Raw genomic sequence first — 19,561 nt, forward strand, 5'->3', positions numbered from 1 at the left:
CTGACAGAGGGGGCAGGAAAGGGGACTGAAGACTGTCCTAATATCGTTTGTTCATTCTTTGTCAACTGAGTTTGTTAGAAATTTTAAAAAGATTGTGCTTTTATTTTAGGTGTACCAACAGTACCGTTATTGCCACCACAAGTAAACCAGTCCCTCATTTCTATGCCACCACTGAACCCAGCTACTACATTACCAGGTGAGCAGAAGGAGACTAGAGATGTGTGTAATAATAGTAGCATCTTGAAAAACAATGAAGAAAATCTTACCCCATGTGGTGACTTCTTATGTCTTTTGATCTCATTTTGTCTCTGCTATAACTTTGTGACAAATGAGAGCAAGTGGCAATGAGTTGTTAGTCACCAGCTAGTTAGCTGCTGAGCCTTGGACTCCTTACCTGCAGTCACCTACCACCCCCCTACCCACCCCACCAACCCCCACAATGCAGCATGAGGCAGGAATAAGGAATATGTGAAAGTTCCATTCTCCAGCACTTTCTTAGTTAAGGCTTTCTCATAGAGTTTATGTGAATAGACATTGTGTCTGGGAAGTGAGTGCTCCTTATTTGGGTCTTTAGTAGCTCTAACGTTGTTCGATTTTTGTTTATTTCTCTTACTGTTCCCAGTGAAGACCAAGTTCCTTTATCCAACCAATAATGATCAAATATTGTTTCAGTGATCAAATACACTTGCATTATGAGAGCCTTTAATTGTATGGCTAGAGATGTCATTGCACAGACTTGTTGAGCCATTAACAAAATGTGTACACACCAGGATGATAAAGCAAGTGTGGTAAAATGTTAACATTTGGGGGAATTTGAGTGAAAGGTATATATGGGGGGATTCTTTATATAAACTACTGTTGCAACTGTAAGTCTGAAATTATTTCAGAAGAAAAAAAACAGACTGTAAACCTCAACCATCTAAGAAAAATTCAGTTCCATTACTGCCGTACTTGGTGAGATAAGTCAGCTCTTTCTCCAGGACACTCAGGCCGTCGTCATTCTTGTTCTCAGGTTTTAGAAGTATTCCTATTTGTCTTAACCCTTACCCGCTTAGTCCTCTAATTGCTTAGGTCTATAGAGAGACATTTTGCTTAAGTGAGATTTTGTTGTTACGATACAGAACTGCCACACAATAAATGGGCTTCTGGTTTTCTCACTTTGAAGCACGTAGTATTTTTTTCAGTACACAAGGGTTGAATGTTTTCCCCAGGCAAAGTGGTTTACTGTTTGTTCTCTGCCTTCTCTTCAGGTCTGATGCCTTTACCAGCAGGACTACCTAACCTACCCGGCCTCCCCAATCTCAACCTCCCCGCACCACACGTCATGCCAGGTGTCGGTTTACCAGAACTTGTGAGCCCCGGTATGTTGCCCATCTTGCCTTCTTAGGACTCCGTCTAATAAAAAGCTTTATCCAGGAAAGCCAGTCCTCTATTTTAGTTTTTTTGGAAAGGGCAGGTCAGTTTAACAAATTTCAGCTGCTTGAAATAAGTATTAATCTTTTTTATTTAAAAAGCTTAAAAAGGAAGAGGAAGCAGACTGTCTCTGTGCTTCTCCTCTGCCTCGCCGCCTCCCCTCCCCCTTTCTCCTCTCCCTGCACCCTGACAGCTCAAGCACTGTAGAGGCCCATTGTGGAAATAAAGACGTGTGGCATGGCGTTTCTGTAGCTGAATTGGATGGGAGGTGTGCAGTTGGCCCAGTGGAGGTTAATGAACTCCCCTGAGTCTCCACATGTTTTGGGTGGCTGCCACCAGTGGTGCCTGTTTGCGCAGCACAGGCCCAGAATCTTAGGCTTAGAATTATTGCCCCTGCTCAGCTGGCTGGGCTTGTTATTTGATTAATATTCCCCATTATTAACAAATGTTTTCATAGTAAAAACTGTAAACGATTTTAGCTGCAAATAGTCCAGTTAGCAGATATTCAGAGTGTTTCCACTCTGATTCAGTGCACTGATGGAAGGAAAGCAGCAGAGTGTCCCACAGTCTGCCCCCTAGGTAATGATTGCCCAGCTTCCCTTTAACTCTGAGATGGCTGCACGTCAGGACTGACTTTTAATTGCCAGTCTCAGTCATCTGGCCCATCGGTAGTGTCAATAAGTGATCTTATTCCACTAGGGTGTGCATTGTCACGTGTGTGTCTAGATCACAACCTCACTTGTTGCACACTCACCATCTATGTATATTCGTTACCACTCGTCATTAACCTGTTTGCTTTTCAGCACAATGGTTTAAAAAACAAAGGAAGAGTAGTAGTACACACTAACTAATGGTTGCTGTCTTAGCATTCCCCTTGTCTTTTCTTTTGTGTCCTGTATTCTTGGCTTCTTCCTCTGCCCTTTCCCCAAATTGATGGACAGATTCTAAGAACATTGAGGGTTTCACCAGCCCAGTGCTTACCCTGAACCTTTTGTACAACCTACCTTTCCTTTGTTTCTTAAAGAAGTCATACTTTTTCCCTTCATTCTGCATTTCAGAATCATCACAATAAACCCTACAGGTATAATATGAATAGTTATCAATCACAAGGCTTGAACAGAGGCTGGGTACTTATGGGGAGGTTAATCCAGGGGGCTGCATGATGAGCCTCTCCCTCCATGACCTTCACAGAAGGGCTGACCCCTGTGTCCCCTCTTCCTCTTTGTCCACGGGGCAGCTCTAACTCAGCTGACAGCTTGCCTGGGTTGGCAGGGGGAGTTCATCTGCCCGACACTCAGCGTAGCTGCATCATTTGCTAGGTGGGCTCCTGTCCCTCCTGACTGGGGGAATCCTTTCTTCCCTGAGCCAGGCTGTCATAGGGAGCCTGGAAGCCAGGAACCTTTCCTCCTGGCCAACTGGTATTGCAGTGAATGTTTAACTGTCCTGGCCTCCAACTGAGGATAAGCAGAGGTTGTGATTTATGCTCTCTCCTCGGCTTCAGTTTTCTCAATGAAATGCAGATAAAAATAGTTATATGATGATGACTACTGCTCTTTTAGTGCTGGGCCAGTGTATGATCTATGCCATTTTTGTCCTAGGTTTGCCACCTCTTTCTTCCTTGCCTCCCCGAAACATATCCGGCACTGCACCTCTCCCCATGCCATCTGAGTTCCTCCCGTCATTCCCTTTGGTTCCAGAGGTCTCTTCTACAGCAGGCTCAGGGGAGCTGCTGTCATCCCTCCCACCCACCAGCAGCCCACCCTCCAACCCTGTCACGACCACTGCAAGGGCAGACACTGCCTCCGCACTCACTGTGGATGTGACGCCTCCCATTCCCAAGGCCTCCACCACTGTTGAGGACAGAGTCTGCGAATCCGCCCCAGCCAATGAGAAGCCTGTTTCTGCGGTTACGGATGCAAATGCCTCTGAGTCACCTTAACTTTGAACTGGTCTTCGGAATTGGCGTGGTGTGCTTATTTAACCACGGGAGCGTGTCTGGAAATGCAAACTATCATTAATTTCATACTAGTTTGTACCATATCTGTAGGCATCCTGTAAATAATTCTAAGGGGAAAACTAAGCAAGCGGAGGTGGGCTTGTATCCTGCCAAGTGGGGATGGGGCTCACCAGCCGGGGAGGGAAATGTCAGAAAGTGCTTGTATTTTAAAACAACCAAAAAGAATTCTGAGGGTGGCTTGCTGCCAGGTTTCCACTGCCATTCTTGAGGGTGTACATCTTTGGGAAAGGTGGTGACAGGGTGTTCACTAGGCTCCCTGTCTTCCTGCTGCTCCTTCTATAAGAAAGCAAAGTATCTTATGCCTAGTACTTACATGCAACATTTCTTGTATTTTGTAAATCGTTTGCAAGAATGCAGACCACCTCACTAAACCGTGAAGAGAAAAGGTATTTTACTTTTGGTCTCCGCGAGTCACATCTCTATTGAGGTTTACACAGAAATTCCAACTAAAGATGTTTGTTAAAGTTACACAATGTGCACTATTAATTGAACACCTTTTTATTCAGCCTATACACAGATCTTTGTTTTGAGCTCTCAAAATTACTCAGACAACATTTTGTAACTGCTGCTGTTGCTTTATATGTCCACCATAAAATGGCATTTAAAAAGAAATAAAAGAGATGTTGCACAGTTTTAAACCAGAAGGTGGCACTTTGTGGCTACTTAGAATATCATAGTTATACTGGGGAAGCATAGATAAAGCAATAAATTACAGTCATTTTACTTTTCTGCTTGTGATACATTTAAATGACAACTTCTAATTGCCATGTGTGCACTTGTTACTCTCCAGTATGTCACACATCTTTAATGTAATTTTTCATGTCTTATGTTTGCTTTCTCCTAAGTTTTCTAAGAGATGGTAAGTTAAGTGGAATTGATTTATTGAATGAAATTAAATGCATATTGTATCTCTGTTTTTCAAATAAGATGAAAGAGGTTCATCAGTTATTGGCCTGGTACTAGAATGAATGTTGTTAAGGGAGCAGCACCACTCAGCTGGAAACTGGAGTGATCAGCACCTCCAATGGGAGGCCCGGCACCAGCTGATTTTAGGATACATCCATTCGTGGAGCCAGGTTTATATGTAAAGCTAAATGGTAAAAGAAGCCTCCAGTTCTAATCACAGCTTCTTCTGTTTACATTATAAATATATTTCTAGAATATTTCTCTCAGTTAACAATCCTATTTTATGAAAAGGAGCTTTAACAGGTAGGGAAAATATTCACAAGCATGTTTAAATGTTATAATTTTTTACTTTGCAGGACAGGAAAAGTTGAGCAAGTTGTTACTACTTTCTAAAAGATGCTCATATTTTTAAAAATGTTAAGGTGGTACCTTAGTGGAAAGCAAGTAAGTAATTTTTAAGCTTTAAAAACGATTTTTTGGAAACAACAGCAGTTCTTCTAATGCAGTGATTCTTAACTCTTGTGACATCACAGTCCTCATTTGAGAATGATAACAGCCCTGGACCATCTCCCCAGAAACAGGTCCGTAAGCGCATGTAAAACACTAAGCTCTGGGAGGGCAGGGGGAGTCTCAGCACTCACTTGGAAGGTGAGCACAGACTTGGCCTAGATGGGTTCACTGGATCTTCTGGAGGTGGAAAACACTTATTTTAGGTGTTCTCTATTTTCTTCAGAAAAACTAGTTTTGGTGTAGTAGTAGATCCTGTAACAGGAGTCAGAAACACGGATCTGAAAGATGGTGTTCCTACCAGGAGGCCACTCACTGTGGGGTCAGTCCTCAGGGCACTGCAGGGTAAGTCCTCTAACCATGGAGCTGTGCTCCGTGGCCAGCCCGTGAGGCGAGGGTCACATACAGTCAGAATTACCTTGGAACCCCTGTATCACTCACTTTGTGCCCACGTTCACACAGGAGGCTCACACGAGAGTCACGAGGCAATGATGGAGGAGGGCGCCAATAGGCTCAGTTATCACAGAAATTCTCAAAATAATAGTGGCCTAAACAAGAAAGTTTATTTCTCTTCCATGTTCAGATAGTCAGAGGTGGTCTGGCTGAGGGAGGACTGGCCCATTGTGATGTCAGAGACCTCAGCTCCCATCTTGTAGTTCTACTGGATGTGCTTTCCATTTCCAAGGTCATCACGTGGACCCAGATGGCAGCTGGAGCCCCTTCATGCCATCCTTGTTCTAGCCAGAAGGAGAGAAAGGCATGCCCCCCTTTGGGGACAGTTCACAGAATTGTCACGTAGCGCTTTGACTTACATCCTTCTGGCCAGTGTGGAGTAATGTGGCCACTTGTAGCTGAAAAGGGAGGCTGAGTAATGAAGTCTTCAGCCTGCCGTGTCCCCAGCATTACTGAGGAGGAAGAAGAGTAGGAGCTCCACGTGGAGCTGAGCTGAGCCCTCTCTGTGACCCACAGGTAGCGTCGTTTACCCAAGATTTGATGGAGCCTAAAGGGGCGCTGTGGTCAGGGCACTGGGGAGAAGGGCAGGGAAGTTCCTGAGAGATGACATTTGACATGAAGAATTACTCAGGCAAAAGGAAGGGGCAGGGACCATTCAAGGTTAGGAAAAGTCTTAAGTGTTTGAGGAAGGGTGAGGAGTGAGTGCACAGGGGCTGGATCCTGGAGGGCCCTGAGTGCCTGGCTGGGGAGCTGGGGCTTTGTCTTAAAAACAGAAGTCCCTGAGGGGTCCCCGTCTGCATTGGAGAAAGCCTGTCTAGCAGTGTGGAGGCTGGAGGGGCAACAGCAGTCCCGTCAGGGCCAGCAGCAGAAATAGACTCAAGGGAGGTTGCTGCTCTCACCCAGCCAGTTTGGTAGCTAAGACTGAGTCTATGATGGTGGCTTTACCTTTCCCCTTTGATTTCTGTTCCTATTTTGTGCTTAGTCCATTACTAAATGCACTTACCTTAGAACAGCCCAGTTTAGCTCATTTCCTGAAAATTGAAAAAAAAATTGAAAAAGACCTTCCTCATTTGTGAGACACCAACTAATGTTCAAGGATGGCTCTGCCTTGACCTTTGAAGGTGAAGGCCTCCCTTTTAATTATCTGACCACCCAGCAAGGTTTCAATCCTCGCTGCAAATTAGAATCAGCTCAATTAGAACATGGATTCCTGGACCCTTGGAGTTTTGAAAAGCTTGCCAGGGGATGGAACCGCTGAACACTGACATTTCTCTCCCTCATTGAAGCTGTCCCCTCCCAGGCTACAAGCAGCAGCAGGCTCTGTACCTCCTCCTAGGTAATAATTGAGTCAGACTGGTCCATAACTTGGGGAGGTAATAAGGCAGCAGAAAGGTCATTGTCTACCAAGACACTTTCAGCACTTAGCAAATTGCACACATTAGAGAAGGGATCTTTTTATCACTAATGCTTTTTGCATTAGATCTAGGAAGAACAATTTCCGGTATTGCTAGCCAACACATTCCTTTATAGGCTTCTTGCATATGAGCCAATTTGATTAAATAGAAAAATGGAGAATTAACGCCACAGCCAGTTATTTGAATGCCAGAACCACAGGCCAGTGGAAGGGGAGGTGGGAACTGCTCCCAGGCTGGCATCACCCTGGGACCTGGAGGGAGAGAGTACTGTTCACAAGGATGCGGCCAGTGGCAAAGGCATCCATCAGCTGCGGGGAGCCAGGGACAGAGTTTACATCTGGTAAAGAGCAGCTGAGGACTGAGAAGTGCAGAAAAAGCTGCCTCTCCAGGGAGTTAACGTGAACACGGGCGCCCTCTGGCCACTGTTCACCAGTTCAAACAAAGCATGAGAAAACACTCTCTGTCTGCTGGTGGAGGTGGGCCCCAGGGACAGTCAATGTTAGAGTGTGAGTTTGCACCATATTTCCTGGCAATAGATGGAAATAGGCCCCTGCTTCACGAAGGTCATGGGGCCCTGGGATAATAACAGTAGCCAACATTTATCAAATGCTCACTGCTCGTGCCATGAAGAATGAAGCCAGGAGCTGAGCCAGTGCTGTGCAGAGCCCTTTGCAGGACAATCTGTCCAGTGAATGAGAGGTGGCAAAATCAGAAAGTTCCACATAAATCCAGACTGCTGGTTTCTCTTAAGAAGTTCCAAGATCTGGCAACACTGGATCCTCAGTCCCACAAGGAAACAAGCACCCTCTTGAGCCTACACCCTCCTGTTTGCCACAGTCCCCATCTGGCCCACTGGTTTCTGCCACCTTCCTGGCCCTCAGATGTCTGAATGTGCAATGTCTTGAATGTTATCCTAGTAGAGAAGGGTGGGAAACCAGGACTTCAAAAAGTTGGAGGGTCCAAAGCCCAGAGGATTCAGGATCAGAAAACAAAATCCTTCATGGACTTGATTATTTGGGATCCATGAGTCATGGTGGAATGGGCACCCAGGTTGGCAAAATTTGAAGTAGTCACTTAAACCATAAACCCAGGAGAAGTAGGTCTCTGGACAATGACTAGAACAATGACAGGGATTTGGGTTTCATCATACGCTTCCTGAAGCCAATTCTGGGACCCCAAACCTATTATTTACTTGACAAACAACTCTACTGGAATTTATTATCAGTTCTCTTTTTTAGGGACCAAAGAGCAGGTAGTAAGAGGTCCTGAATTCCCGAGTGGCTTTCTTGCCCTCTGCCCTGCAGCCTCGCATCCTGATGAGAGGCAAGCCGTTTACCTTTGCCCAGCTCTGGCCAGGCCGGCCTGGTTTGAGACTGGAACTAAAAAATGCCTGAGGGTGGGGGGAAGCGTCTTCGAGAAGCACTTGAATTAGGGTGGCTGGGGGTATGGTTATGGGAACTTCTCGTTTCTTCCCTTAGACACTTGAGTATTGCTAGAATTTTTTAAAAACACATTTGAATTACTTTTTAATCAATGAAAACAATGGAGTTATTTCCACGTAGGGGAGAAATGGGAGACACATAGAACGGGAGAGCCTACCCTGGAGGGGGCTGCTGGCAATGTTCGGCAGCCTTTGAAAGGCTGGGCATACACACAGGGAGCTCTCTACTAAGAAACCCCTACCACTGGCCCCAGATTAGCACCATCAGTGACCTTTGCCTTAATAGTCCTGCACTGTGACTGGTCTGCAGTGTTATGTTGTGATGGTAAATCAGTTTGGCTGGAAATGTCCCGGTGTGGTTCAGACAGCTCCTGTGAGCAGAGTGGCCTAGAGATGTGATGGCAAGAGTCTCTAGGCATTGTTTTGGCATTTAGTTCTCCAGAAATAATGTTAGCCGTCAGGCACATGAAGTACACACAGTGCTCACAGGGTTTCATTTGCCATCAGCCGCTGAACACCCTGTGCACTTTGGGGCAGGGGTGGGGAACATAAATGCGAGAGCAAACTCCATCTGTCTCGTTAGGGAGCTGAATAAAAGCAAGAAGAAACAGGCTCCTGCTGCAGGAGTCCAGGGGCTCAGAGCTTATTCCAATTTTAATGAACAAGGCATTTACCCACCCTGGTCCCCACCAAGTTATTTTTTTTTCTGGAATGACTAGAAATAATAACAGCACAAAACTTCAGAAACAATGAAATTCATTTTTCCAAATTCAGATCTCTACTAGGCAAATAGCATAAGCTGAGAAAAAAACGCAACCCACTTGGGTGTTTGGCACCTCGTGTTGCCGCGTTTCAGGAGGGAACGGGTGAAGGTAGACTATGGTTGGAACATGGAAGAAGGCAGAAGAGACAGAAAGAGAAGGGGCCCTTGGGCAGGCACAGGTTCTGGACTTGGTCCCGTGGACTGGTGTGGCCAAGTGTGGTACATGGAGGAAAATTTTTTTTTCTTATTTTAACACCTGTATATGAATGAGTTGCTTCGGATGAAGCTAAAGTAGGGTCTTTTACAAATAAACTTTAACGAGAAAAATGAATCAATTTAAAGAGAAGGATTGAATTGACAGCAGGTGCCAGGCACCGCGCTGGGCAAGTTTTCCTATTAATTCTCCAGGGCATCCCAGCAGGTGGTAACGATATCTCCACTCCAAGATAAGAAACCTCCAGTTCGCACAGCGGGAAAGCTTTGGGGTAGGAGCTGACTCCAGGTATGTCTGTCTGGTCCCAAGCCTCAGTTTTGTCCCCACGCAGCGGGCGGCCGCAGTGCCGAACACTGACTTTACCCCAGGGCCTCCTGTTCCCCCCTCACCCCCCGGGCCCAAGTGGCGAGGAAGCCGGGCCGCGGCGGGCTCCCGAGCAGGGCCCGCAGTGCGCACCGCGGCCACCAGGTGGCGCCGCCAACCTGGGAAAGCTGCACCCCACCGGAGGCCGCGGGGTCTCCGGGCCGGCCTCGCAGGGCACCTGGGCGGGGCTGGGGCGTCGCGGGTGTGGCCCCAAGGGTTGGGGCGCTTTTTGTTCTTTGGAAAAGGGCTGTGGGACTTAGTCCCCTGCTTTCCTTCCACCACAGACGTTTATAGCCTCTGTGCATTCCCCCAAAGGAGTCCCTTTTCAATACAGTTTTAAAGTAACTATATCAACCTGAGGATTAAGATAAAGATGAAAAGCCCTTTAGGTGTCTTGTCAACCCCTCAGACACTCCAAGAAACAGGAGTCTGAGTACCTGGTGAGGGAGGTGCAGGGGTCCTGCTTCCCAGCATTCCCAGCCCCCACACTCCCGACTTCCCCTCCCTCTTGCTCCCCCAACCCCAGGCCTCCCCCTAGGGTTAGAGCCTGGCTGTGGTCATCACACCTCCGTCTGCCCTGCAGCCCCTCCGTAGGCACACCGGACTCGGGCCCAGGCCCTGTGCTGGGTTCTTCCAGCCTCTCTAATGTTCCCCACAGCTCCACAAGCAAAGGTTCCTGCTTCACAGACAGGCCCAAAGGCACCCAAGTGGCACAGCTGGAACCCGTTGTTTCTGAATCCAAAGGCATTCTACCACACTGCTTTATAGCAGCAATTTAGTGTCCAGGGTGATGAGTGTAAGGGAAAGAATACCACAGAAGCAGGATAACTTCCATCTGAGGAGGTCAGGGAAAGCTTTCCTGGGGAGGTGATGTCAGGGCTTTGAAGGATGGATAGAGGCGCTCTCAGGCGGTCAACGTGGAATACATGGTAGGCAGAGGAAACAGCATCTGCAATGAGAGGAAAGTATGTAGCACATGGTGTGTGCTGGAACCACAAATTGTTCTGGGTGGCTGGAATGTGAAGGGTAAAGTATGGAGGGTTAGCAGTTGCAGCTGGAGGGGGCGCAGGGCCAGATCATGAAAGGCCCTTGATGCCAAGCCAAGGAGCTTAGACTGTGCCACAGTGGGGAGTTGATAAAAGGTGTTTTGTTTGGGGCAGGGGAGTAAAGAGCTTGCCCTTTCCAAAGATCAGTGGTTTTAAAATTTTCCCTTTTAGCAAGCAGATAGCCTTTTGAAAATGAAATATCATGAAACATAGACTTAAAAACCAGGTCAAGGTGGAGCTGCTGGCGGTTCTCCTCTGAGCAGGAGAGAAAGGCGTGGCATCCTGGAGGAAGGCGGCCACGGACTCCCCAGAGCTGAATGGAGTGGGGAAAACTTTAGAATCTCATCTTATCCCCAAAGAAACTGAAGCCCAGGGAACTGATGCCCCAGGTCTCCTGCCTCCAAGCCACCTCATTCCCCACCGTCAATGCCCTGCTCTAGATGTGGCTGGAGAGCGTCTTCCATTTCTCCTGGTCTTTCAGAGGTCTGGGAACAGCCCAAAGCAAGATGAGGTGAGAGCTCTTCCTCTTCTCCAGCCAAGGCAGCCCTTTCCACGTGGCTCAGAAGAGCAGCCCAGTGCTTCTTAGTCTTGGTTGCTTTAAGAAGAACACCAGTGCCTATGGCTCAGGAAAAGCAGCTGGGGGGACCTTGGAGATCTCCTCCCTCAATCCCTCATTTCGTAAATACAGAAAGTAAAATCCAGAGAGGTTAAATGACTCCCCCTCAGGCTCAGGGCTAGGAGGTGGTAGAGCTGGGTCTAGTACCCGGATGGAAATAGGGACGTGGCTGTTCATGTGGGGATGGGGCGGGTGGAGCAGCTCACATCATGGGAGACACAGATTACTGAGGCCACAGGAGGGCTGAGGTAGAGGAGGTAAGTACCTTGTCCTGTGAACGTTCATAGGGGGTACTTTTAATGCAAACCAGAGCTAACAGTACCCTCATTTTTATCAGAATTTAAAATGCCACTGATTTTCCTTTTTTTTCAACAATAAGACAGTGCAGACATCAGGACTCTTAGTTGTGATAGGAACGCAACTTGAGGCAGCCTAGTCAAACGGTGGCCATTTAATGGCAGGCTCCTCAGGGAGCTTGTATTGGAGGGAGCCATGCACCTGGGCTGCAGCTCTCTCTGGGCACGGCGTCTCTCTGCTCCTGCAGACAGGATGACTCAGGTGGGAAAGTGCTACAAATGTGACATGTGAGGAGTGGAGGCTGCCCCTAGGGTCAAACCATCTGTCTTCCCACCTTGGTGGCAAGACAAATCTGGTTTAACTGTCTCTGTAGCATCTAGCACATCCTTGGCTCACAGCAGGCACTTAACATCTGCTGAAAGAGTGACCATCAGGATCTGTCCCCATCTAGCCTGGACTCTAACAATGGGACCCAGATGAGAGTGAACCATCCATGTGGTGAATGCTAGGTTACAGCAGAGTGCCTGGTGCACAGATCCTAGCCCCGACCCCACCATGTCCCTCTCTAGGCCAGGGACCCTCAACAGGGGTTTGACGGGGGAGGGGCTTGCCTTCGCGGGGGTGGGGGGGGGCGGTGGATGGTGAGTACAGGATGGGGCAGAGGAGGAGGAGGGAGAAACCACTTTCCCTCTCCCCAGGAGGCGAGAGCTGCATGATGGAGGTTGCTGTGAGTGCAGTCTAGTGACTACAGGGCAAGAGCTGCTCACACCTGCTGCGCTGCCTCCAACTCTCGGGTCAAAGGCTTCGATTCTCTCCTTCCCCATCTAACGGAGGCGGGAGGCGGGGGGCGGGGCGGGGGAGAGTGTTAAAAACAACGAGGTTTTGAGGTTTTTAAATTTTTGCCTTTTGTTTTAGTTCTCTGGCTCAAGAGTAAACAGTTGGTAAGTTATGGGCAGGAATCTAAAAAGTCTTTATTTGACAGGATTCTCACTTTCAAAAAATGCTATTCAGAGACTTATTCTTTTACTTATAACAGATTGGGAGAATTAATAAAAGTTCTCAACACTGAAAATATAAAATGTTTGAAATATTTGAGCATATCAGAAACTAGCAGCTCTTTGCTTTATCTTAGGGGAACAGAATGGTGTCTGGAGAGCACTGCATTTGATAAAATATTGGCAAAAGGATTAAAATACTATGGTAATATCAATAATATCATCCAGGGATTTAAGAAGGTTCATACATGTAGTAAAAACGACACAAATTGAGAACCTTGTTAGAGAATTACCAAGGAAAGATTTTTAGCTTAAGTGATTTCCTATTTTTCAGGGCTAAAATTTGTCCAAAAGTTTCTTTTTTGAAGACTTAAGCAGGATAGACGGGATTAAAATATACCTACGAGCTTCTTCAGATTAGAATTCTCTAACTACCTGGAGTGTTGTCAGCTATTATTGCCAGTAGTCTCAGTTTGCAGCCTAGAAAATATAATTTTGGGGATATGACTATGTCATATTATTTCATCTCCAAAGTGAGGAGTTTTGGGGTTTTTTTTCCTCATTAAGATTATCCCTGAGCTACCATCCATGCCAACCCGCCTCCGTTTTTTTTTTTCTTCTGTATGTGGGACACCTCCACAGTGTGGCTGGTGAGTGGAGCAGGTCCGTGCCTGGGATCAAACCTGTGAACCCAGGCTGCTGAAGCAGAGCCCGCAGAACTTTAACCACTCAACCACGGGGCAGGGCCCCAGAGTGAGGAGTTTTTATAGTGAAATGATCTTATTTTATGCTGGAGTAGCATAGACCTTTGACTTGTTCTATGTACCTCTTTTTATTTTTTTGTGACACTTATCACGTTGTCTGACCACTATGTAATTTCACATTTATTGGTGTGATTCTATAATTGATGTCTGTTTCCTCTGTTGGACTGTATGTTCCACAAGGATGCTTTCCTTCTTCCTTCTGTATCCTCAGTCCCTGGAAAAAGAGTCTGGCATAGAATATATGCTCCATAAATTCTTCTTGGGTGAATGAAAGGACCCTTGAGGGATTTTTAGGCTAAGCTGGATAAGAACCTAGTTTTACAGCATCCCTGACTGCATTATTTTCTAAGTGCTCAAAAAGCACTGTAAAGGATTGAACTGTCATTTAGCAGCCTGTAGCTTTTAAATGATGCCTTTTCCCATTTTGATAATCCTTCTTTGATTTAGTTGCATTTATTCATAACTAAAACCACTTAGATACGTTGACTTGTCTGATTTTCCCAGCAACTTTTTTTCCCTTCAAGAAAATAACATAACATATATTTGACACTTTTGCCTTTATTTGCAGATGAGGAAATTGAGGTGAAGTAATATTTTTTATTGTGACATAATTGATATATAACATATTAGTTACAGGTGTACAACATAATGATTCCATATCCGTATATATTGCAAAGTGATTACAAATGTCTAATTAACATGTCACCATAGGTAGTTACAAAGTTTTTTTGTTAAGAATTTTTAAGATCTATGCTCTTAGCAACTTTCAAATATACAATATTAACTATAGTCACCATGCTGTATATTACATCCCTGTGACATTTATTTTATAACTGGAAGTTGGTACCTTTGACCACCTTCACTCACCCCCTCCATCCACAACCCCTTCCCCCCCCCCCCCCAAGCAACCACCAACATATTCTGTACCTTTGGGCTTGTTTATTTTTTTGTTTGTTTGTTTAAATTTCACATATAAGTGAGATCAAGTGGTTTTTGTCTTTCTCTGACTTATTTCACTTAGCAGAATGCCCTCAAGGTCCATCCATGTTGTCACAAATGGCAAGATTTCCTTCTTTTTTATGGTTGAATATTCTATTGTATATATACACCACATTTTCTTTATCCATTCATCCATTGATGGACACTTAGGTTGCTTCCACGTCTTGACTGTTGTAAATAATGCTGCAATGAACATGGCGGTGCATGTTTCTTTTCAAGTTAGTCTTTTCCTTTTCTTCAGATAAATACCCAGAAATGGGATTGCTGGATCATATGGTAGTTCTATTTTTAAGTTTTTGAGGAACCTCTATATTGTTTTCCAAAGTGGCTGCATCAATTTACATTTCTACCAACAGTGCACAAGTGTTCCCTTTTCTCCACATCATCACCAACACTTGTTATTTCTTGTCTTTTTGATAATAGTCATTCCAACAGGTGTGAGGTGATATCTAATTGTGGGTTTGATTTGCATTTCCCTGATGATTATGCACCTGTTGGCCATCTGTATATCTTCTTTGGGAAAATGTCTGTTTTTCCAAATAGACCTGAGATCCTCCACCCATTTTTTAATCAGATTTTTTTTTGCTACTTTTATGAGTTATTTATATATTTTGGATATTAACCCCTTATCAGATATATGATTGCAAATATTTTCTCCCATTTTGTAGGTTGCCTTTTCATCTTGTTGATGGGTTCCTTTGCTATGCAGAAGCTTTTCATTTGATGTAGTCCCACTTGTTTTTGTGCTTTTGTTGCCTTTGCTTTTGGTGTCAAATCCAAAAAACCCTCACCAAGACTGATGTCAAGAGGTAACCTGTCTATGTTTCTTCTAGGGCTTTTATGGTTTCAGATCTTATGTTCAAGACTTCATCCATTTGAGTTAATTTTTGTGTATGGTGTAAGATAGTGGTCCAGTTTCATTCTTTTGCCTGTGGCCGTCCACATTTATTGAAGAGACTGTCCTTTTCCCATTGATATTCTTGCCTCCTTTGTCACAAATTATTTTACCATATATGTGTGGGTTTATTTCTGCACTCTCTAGTCTATTGCATTGCTCTGTGTCTCTGTTCTTATGCCAATACTGTTTTGATTACTATAGTTTGTAATATAGTTTGCAATCAAGGAGTGTGATGCCATCACTTTGCTCTTCTTTTTAATATTGCTTTGAAAATTCAGAGTCTTTCATGGTTCATACAGATTTTAGTATTCTATTTCTGTGAAAAAAAATGCCATTAGAATTTTGATAGGGATTGCATTGAATCTGTAGATTACTTTGGGTAGTATAGATATTTTAGTTATATTTATTCTTCTAATCTATAAGCACAGAATATCTTTCCATTATTTGTGTCTTCTTCAGTTTCCTTATCAATGTCTTATAGTTTTCACTGTAGAGGTCTTTCACCCCCTTGGTTAAATTTATTCCTATGTATTTTTCTCTTTTTGATGCACTTATATAAATGGGACTGTTTTCTTAATTTGTCTTTCTGATAGTTTATTATTACTGAATAGAAATATGCAACAGATTTTTGAGTATTGATTTTAAATCCTGCAACTTTACTGAATTTGTTGGTTAGTTCTGTTTTTTGGTGGAGTCTTTAGGGTTTTATGTATATAATATCATGTCATCTGCTAATAGTGACAGTTTTACTTCCCCCAATTTAGATACCTTTTATTTCTTTTTCTTGCCTAGTTGTTCTGGCTAGTACTTCCTTTTTCTTTTTTTATTGAGTTAATGATAGGTTACAATCTTGTGTGATTTCAGTTGTACATTAATGTTTGTCATTCGTGTTGTAGGTGCACCACTTCACCCTTTGTGCCCACTCCCCACCCCACCTTTCCCCTGGTAGCCACTAATCTGTTCTCTTTGTCCACATTTTTAAATTCCTCTTATGATTGGAGTCATACAGAGATTATCCTTCTCTAACTGGCTTATTGCACTTAACATAATTCCCTCAAGGTCCATTCTGGTTAGTACTTCTAATCCTACGTAGAATACTATGTTAAATACTATGGCAAGAGTGGGCAATCTTGTCTTTCCTGATATTGGCAGGAAAGCTTTCAGGTTTTCCTGGTTGAGTATGATGTTAGTTGTGGGTTTGTCTATATGGCCTTTATTATTGAAGTATGTTTCTCTGCACCACATTGTTGACTTTTCTTTTTAAATCATAAATGGATGTTGTATTTTGTTAAATGCTTTTTATTTATCTATCGAGATGTTCATATGATTTTTATCCATTTTATTAATGTGGTGTATCACATTGATTTGTAGGTGTTGCCTATCCTTGCATACCTGGAATAAATCCCATTTGACCATGGTGTATGATCCTTTCAATGTATTATTGAATTAAGTTTGCTTATATTTTGTTGAGGACTTTTGCATCTATGTTCATCAGAGACCTTGGCCTGTAATTATCTTTTCTTGTATTGTCCTTGTCTGGTTTTGGTAACAGGGTAATGTTAGCCTCATAAAATGAGTTCTTAAGTGTTCCCTTCTCTTCTATTTTTTGCAAGAGTTTGAGAAGGATTGATATTAATTATTCTTTAAATGTTTGGTTAATTTACCAGTGAAGTTGTGTGGTCCTGGACTTTTTTTTTTTTTAATGTGAGTTTAGAAACATCAGTGTAGAAGTACCTGCACTTTGTTGACAATTTTTTTTTTAAAGATTTTATTTTTTTTCCTTTTTCTCCCCAAAGCCCCTGGTACATAGTTGTATATTCTCAGCTGTGGGTCCTTCCAGTTGTGGCATGTGGGACGCCGCCCCAGCGTGGCCTGATGAGCAGTGCCATGTCCGCGCCCAGGATTTGAACTGACGAAACACTGGGCCGCCTGCAGCAGAGCACGTGAACCCAACCACTCAGCCACGGGGCCAGCCCCTGTGTGGTCCTGGACTTTTGTTGGGAGGTTTTTAATTACTGATTCAATCTCCTTACTAGTAATTGGTCTGTTCAGATTTTCTATTTCTTCATGATTCAGTCTTGGTAGGTTGTATGTTTCTAGGAATTTATCCATTTCTTCTAGATTGTCAAATTTGTTACCATGTAATCCTTCATAATAGTTTTATAATCCTTTGCATTTCTATGGTATCAGTTGTCATGTCTCCTCTTTCATCTCTGATTTTGAGTCTTCTCTTTTTTCTTAGTATCCAGCCAAAGGTTTGTCAATTTTATCTTTTAAAAAAATCTGCTCTTAGTTTCATTGATCTTTTCTATTGTCCTTTTATATTTATTTTTGCTGTGACCTTTGTTATTTCCTTCCTTTAACTAACTTTGGACTTTGTTTATTCTTCTTTTTCTAGTCCTTGAGGTGTTAAAGTTAGGTTGCTTATTTGGGATTTTTTTCTTGTTTCTTTATGTAGGTATTTATCACTATAAACTGCTCTCTTAAAATTGCTTTTTCTGCATTCCATAAGTTTTGGTATGTTATATTTCCATTTTCATTTGTCTCAAGGTATTTTTTGATTTCTCTCTTGATTTCTTCTTTGACCCATTGGTTGTTCAGTAGCATGTTGTTTAGCCACATTTTTGTGAACTTTTCAGTTTTCTTTTTGTAATTGATTTCTAGTTTCATAACATTATGGTCAGAAAAGATGCTTGACATGATTCAATCTTCTTGAATTTACTACTTGTTTTGTGGTCTAACATAATGATCTGTCCTGGAAAATGCTGCATGTGCACTTGAGAAGAATGCGTATTTGTTGCATTTGGATGGAATGCTCTGTATATATCTGTTAAGTCCATGTGGTCTAATGTGTCATTTAAGGCCAATGTTTCCTTATTGACTTTCTGTCTGGATGACCTATCCATTGATGAAAGTGGGGTATTATAGTCCTCTAGTATTATTGTGTTGCTATTTCTCCCTTTAGGTCTGTTAATATTTGCTTTATATATTTAGGTGCTCCTATTTTGGTTGCATAAATATTTACAAATGTTATATCCTCTTATTGGATTGACCCTTTTATCATTACGTAATGCCCTTGTCTCTTATTACAGTCTTTGTTTTAAAGTCTATTTTGTATAAGTATAGCTGACTGAGCTTTCTTTTGGTTTCCATTTGCATGGAATATCTTTTTCTAGGCCTTCACCTCCAGGCTGTGTGTCTCCTTACATCGGAAGTGTCTTGTCAGCAGCATATAGATGGGTCTTGTTTTTTGTATTAATTCAGCTACTCTATGTGTTTTGAGCAGATAATTTAATCCACTTACATTTAATTATTGACAGGTATGTACTTACTGTCATTTTGTTGTTTTCTGGGTTTTTTGTACTTCCTCTGTTTCTTCTTTTCTTGCTCTCTTCCTTTGTGATTTTTTTGTAGCGGTATGCTTAGATTCCTTTCTCTCTTTTGTGTATCTACTATAGGTTTTTGCTTTGTGGTTACATTAGGCAAGCTCAATTTCTTATAAAGCTTTTTACTAATAACTATGTATGTATATATCCTTCATCTTTGGAAAGGAAGCTCACAGGAATAAAATTTTAAAATATTCCTACTGATGAAGTTAAAATTGTCAAAAAAAACCTAATAAATTTTGTTGCATTAGTCCACTGACCATCATGCGTTATTTACTATTTATGTGGTTTGAACAAACACAATCTTGGGATCCAAAGAGCATCCCTAAAGTGAAGAAAAAGGAACAGAACTCTGAACCAGTTAGGTCTCCAACTCACAAAAGTCAGGTGCCTTGGATGTGCAAACTTCCAAAATAGCTGCCTCTCCTGGAGAAGGGAGTCATTTACAGAGCTTACCGTACATCACTGGTGACAAGCAGAGCTCATACTAGGTAGATATGCACAGATACGAGTTAAAATACAAAAACTTCCACACTGGTTGGTGAGTGGCTGCTGCCTGGAGTCTCCTGAGCTCCTCATCCCAACTGCTGCCATCCTTTCCTCAGGGCGTCCCACAGTGACTCTGAGATCGGGGCCTCTTGATCCTCTCTTCTGCACTATGGCCACCATTTGTTTTGATTGGTCAGAGCCTGTGCCTATCAGTTGGAGAAACTTCTGAACCCACTCCAGGTGCTAGGTGCCTGCAAGGCAGGTGCTATTAGTATAAAGAGTTTACATTTATGAAAGGTAAGCCTAGAGAGGTTAGTGACTTCTCTAAGGTCACACAATTATTAAGTAACAAAGCTGGAATGCAAAGCCAGGTCTGACATCAAAACCCATGCTTTTCTCATTTTTCACTACTTAACAGGAAGTTATGAATTTGGTCATTAGCAGACACAGAGAGAGACTCTAGGATGCAATATGAATGACATGAGATAACTTGAAACACCCAAAATGACTAGTATTAAGAACAAATTAGCCATACTCATTCTTTGGATCAGGTAATTTTAGTGTTTGTTTGACATCTGT

The 19,561-nt window shown here is 43.3% G+C and overlaps 1 protein-coding gene across 2 annotated transcripts in view; it reads left to right on the top strand.

The window, feature by feature from the left end:
- GORASP2 (golgi reassembly stacking protein 2) overlaps positions 1–4,356 on the top strand; it is a 31,722-nt gene extending 27,366 nt beyond the window's left edge. For both annotated transcript variants that reach the window (XM_070580132.1, XM_070580133.1), the window contains 3 exons: positions 110–196; positions 1,251–1,361; positions 3,012–4,356. In XM_070580132.1, coding sequence (XP_070436233.1) covers positions 110–196; positions 1,251–1,361; positions 3,012–3,352 — 539 coding nt within the window. In that variant the 3' untranslated portion in view covers positions 3,353–4,356. The remainder of the gene's footprint in view (positions 1–109; positions 197–1,250; positions 1,362–3,011) is intronic.
- The last annotated feature ends 15,205 nt before the right edge of the window (positions 4,357–19,561 follow it).

The sequence above is a fragment of the Equus przewalskii genome, chromosome 17 (genome assembly GCF_037783145.1).
Source record: "Equus przewalskii isolate Varuska chromosome 17, EquPr2, whole genome shotgun sequence".
NCBI classification, from domain to species: domain Eukaryota; kingdom Metazoa; phylum Chordata; class Mammalia; order Perissodactyla; family Equidae; genus Equus; species Equus przewalskii.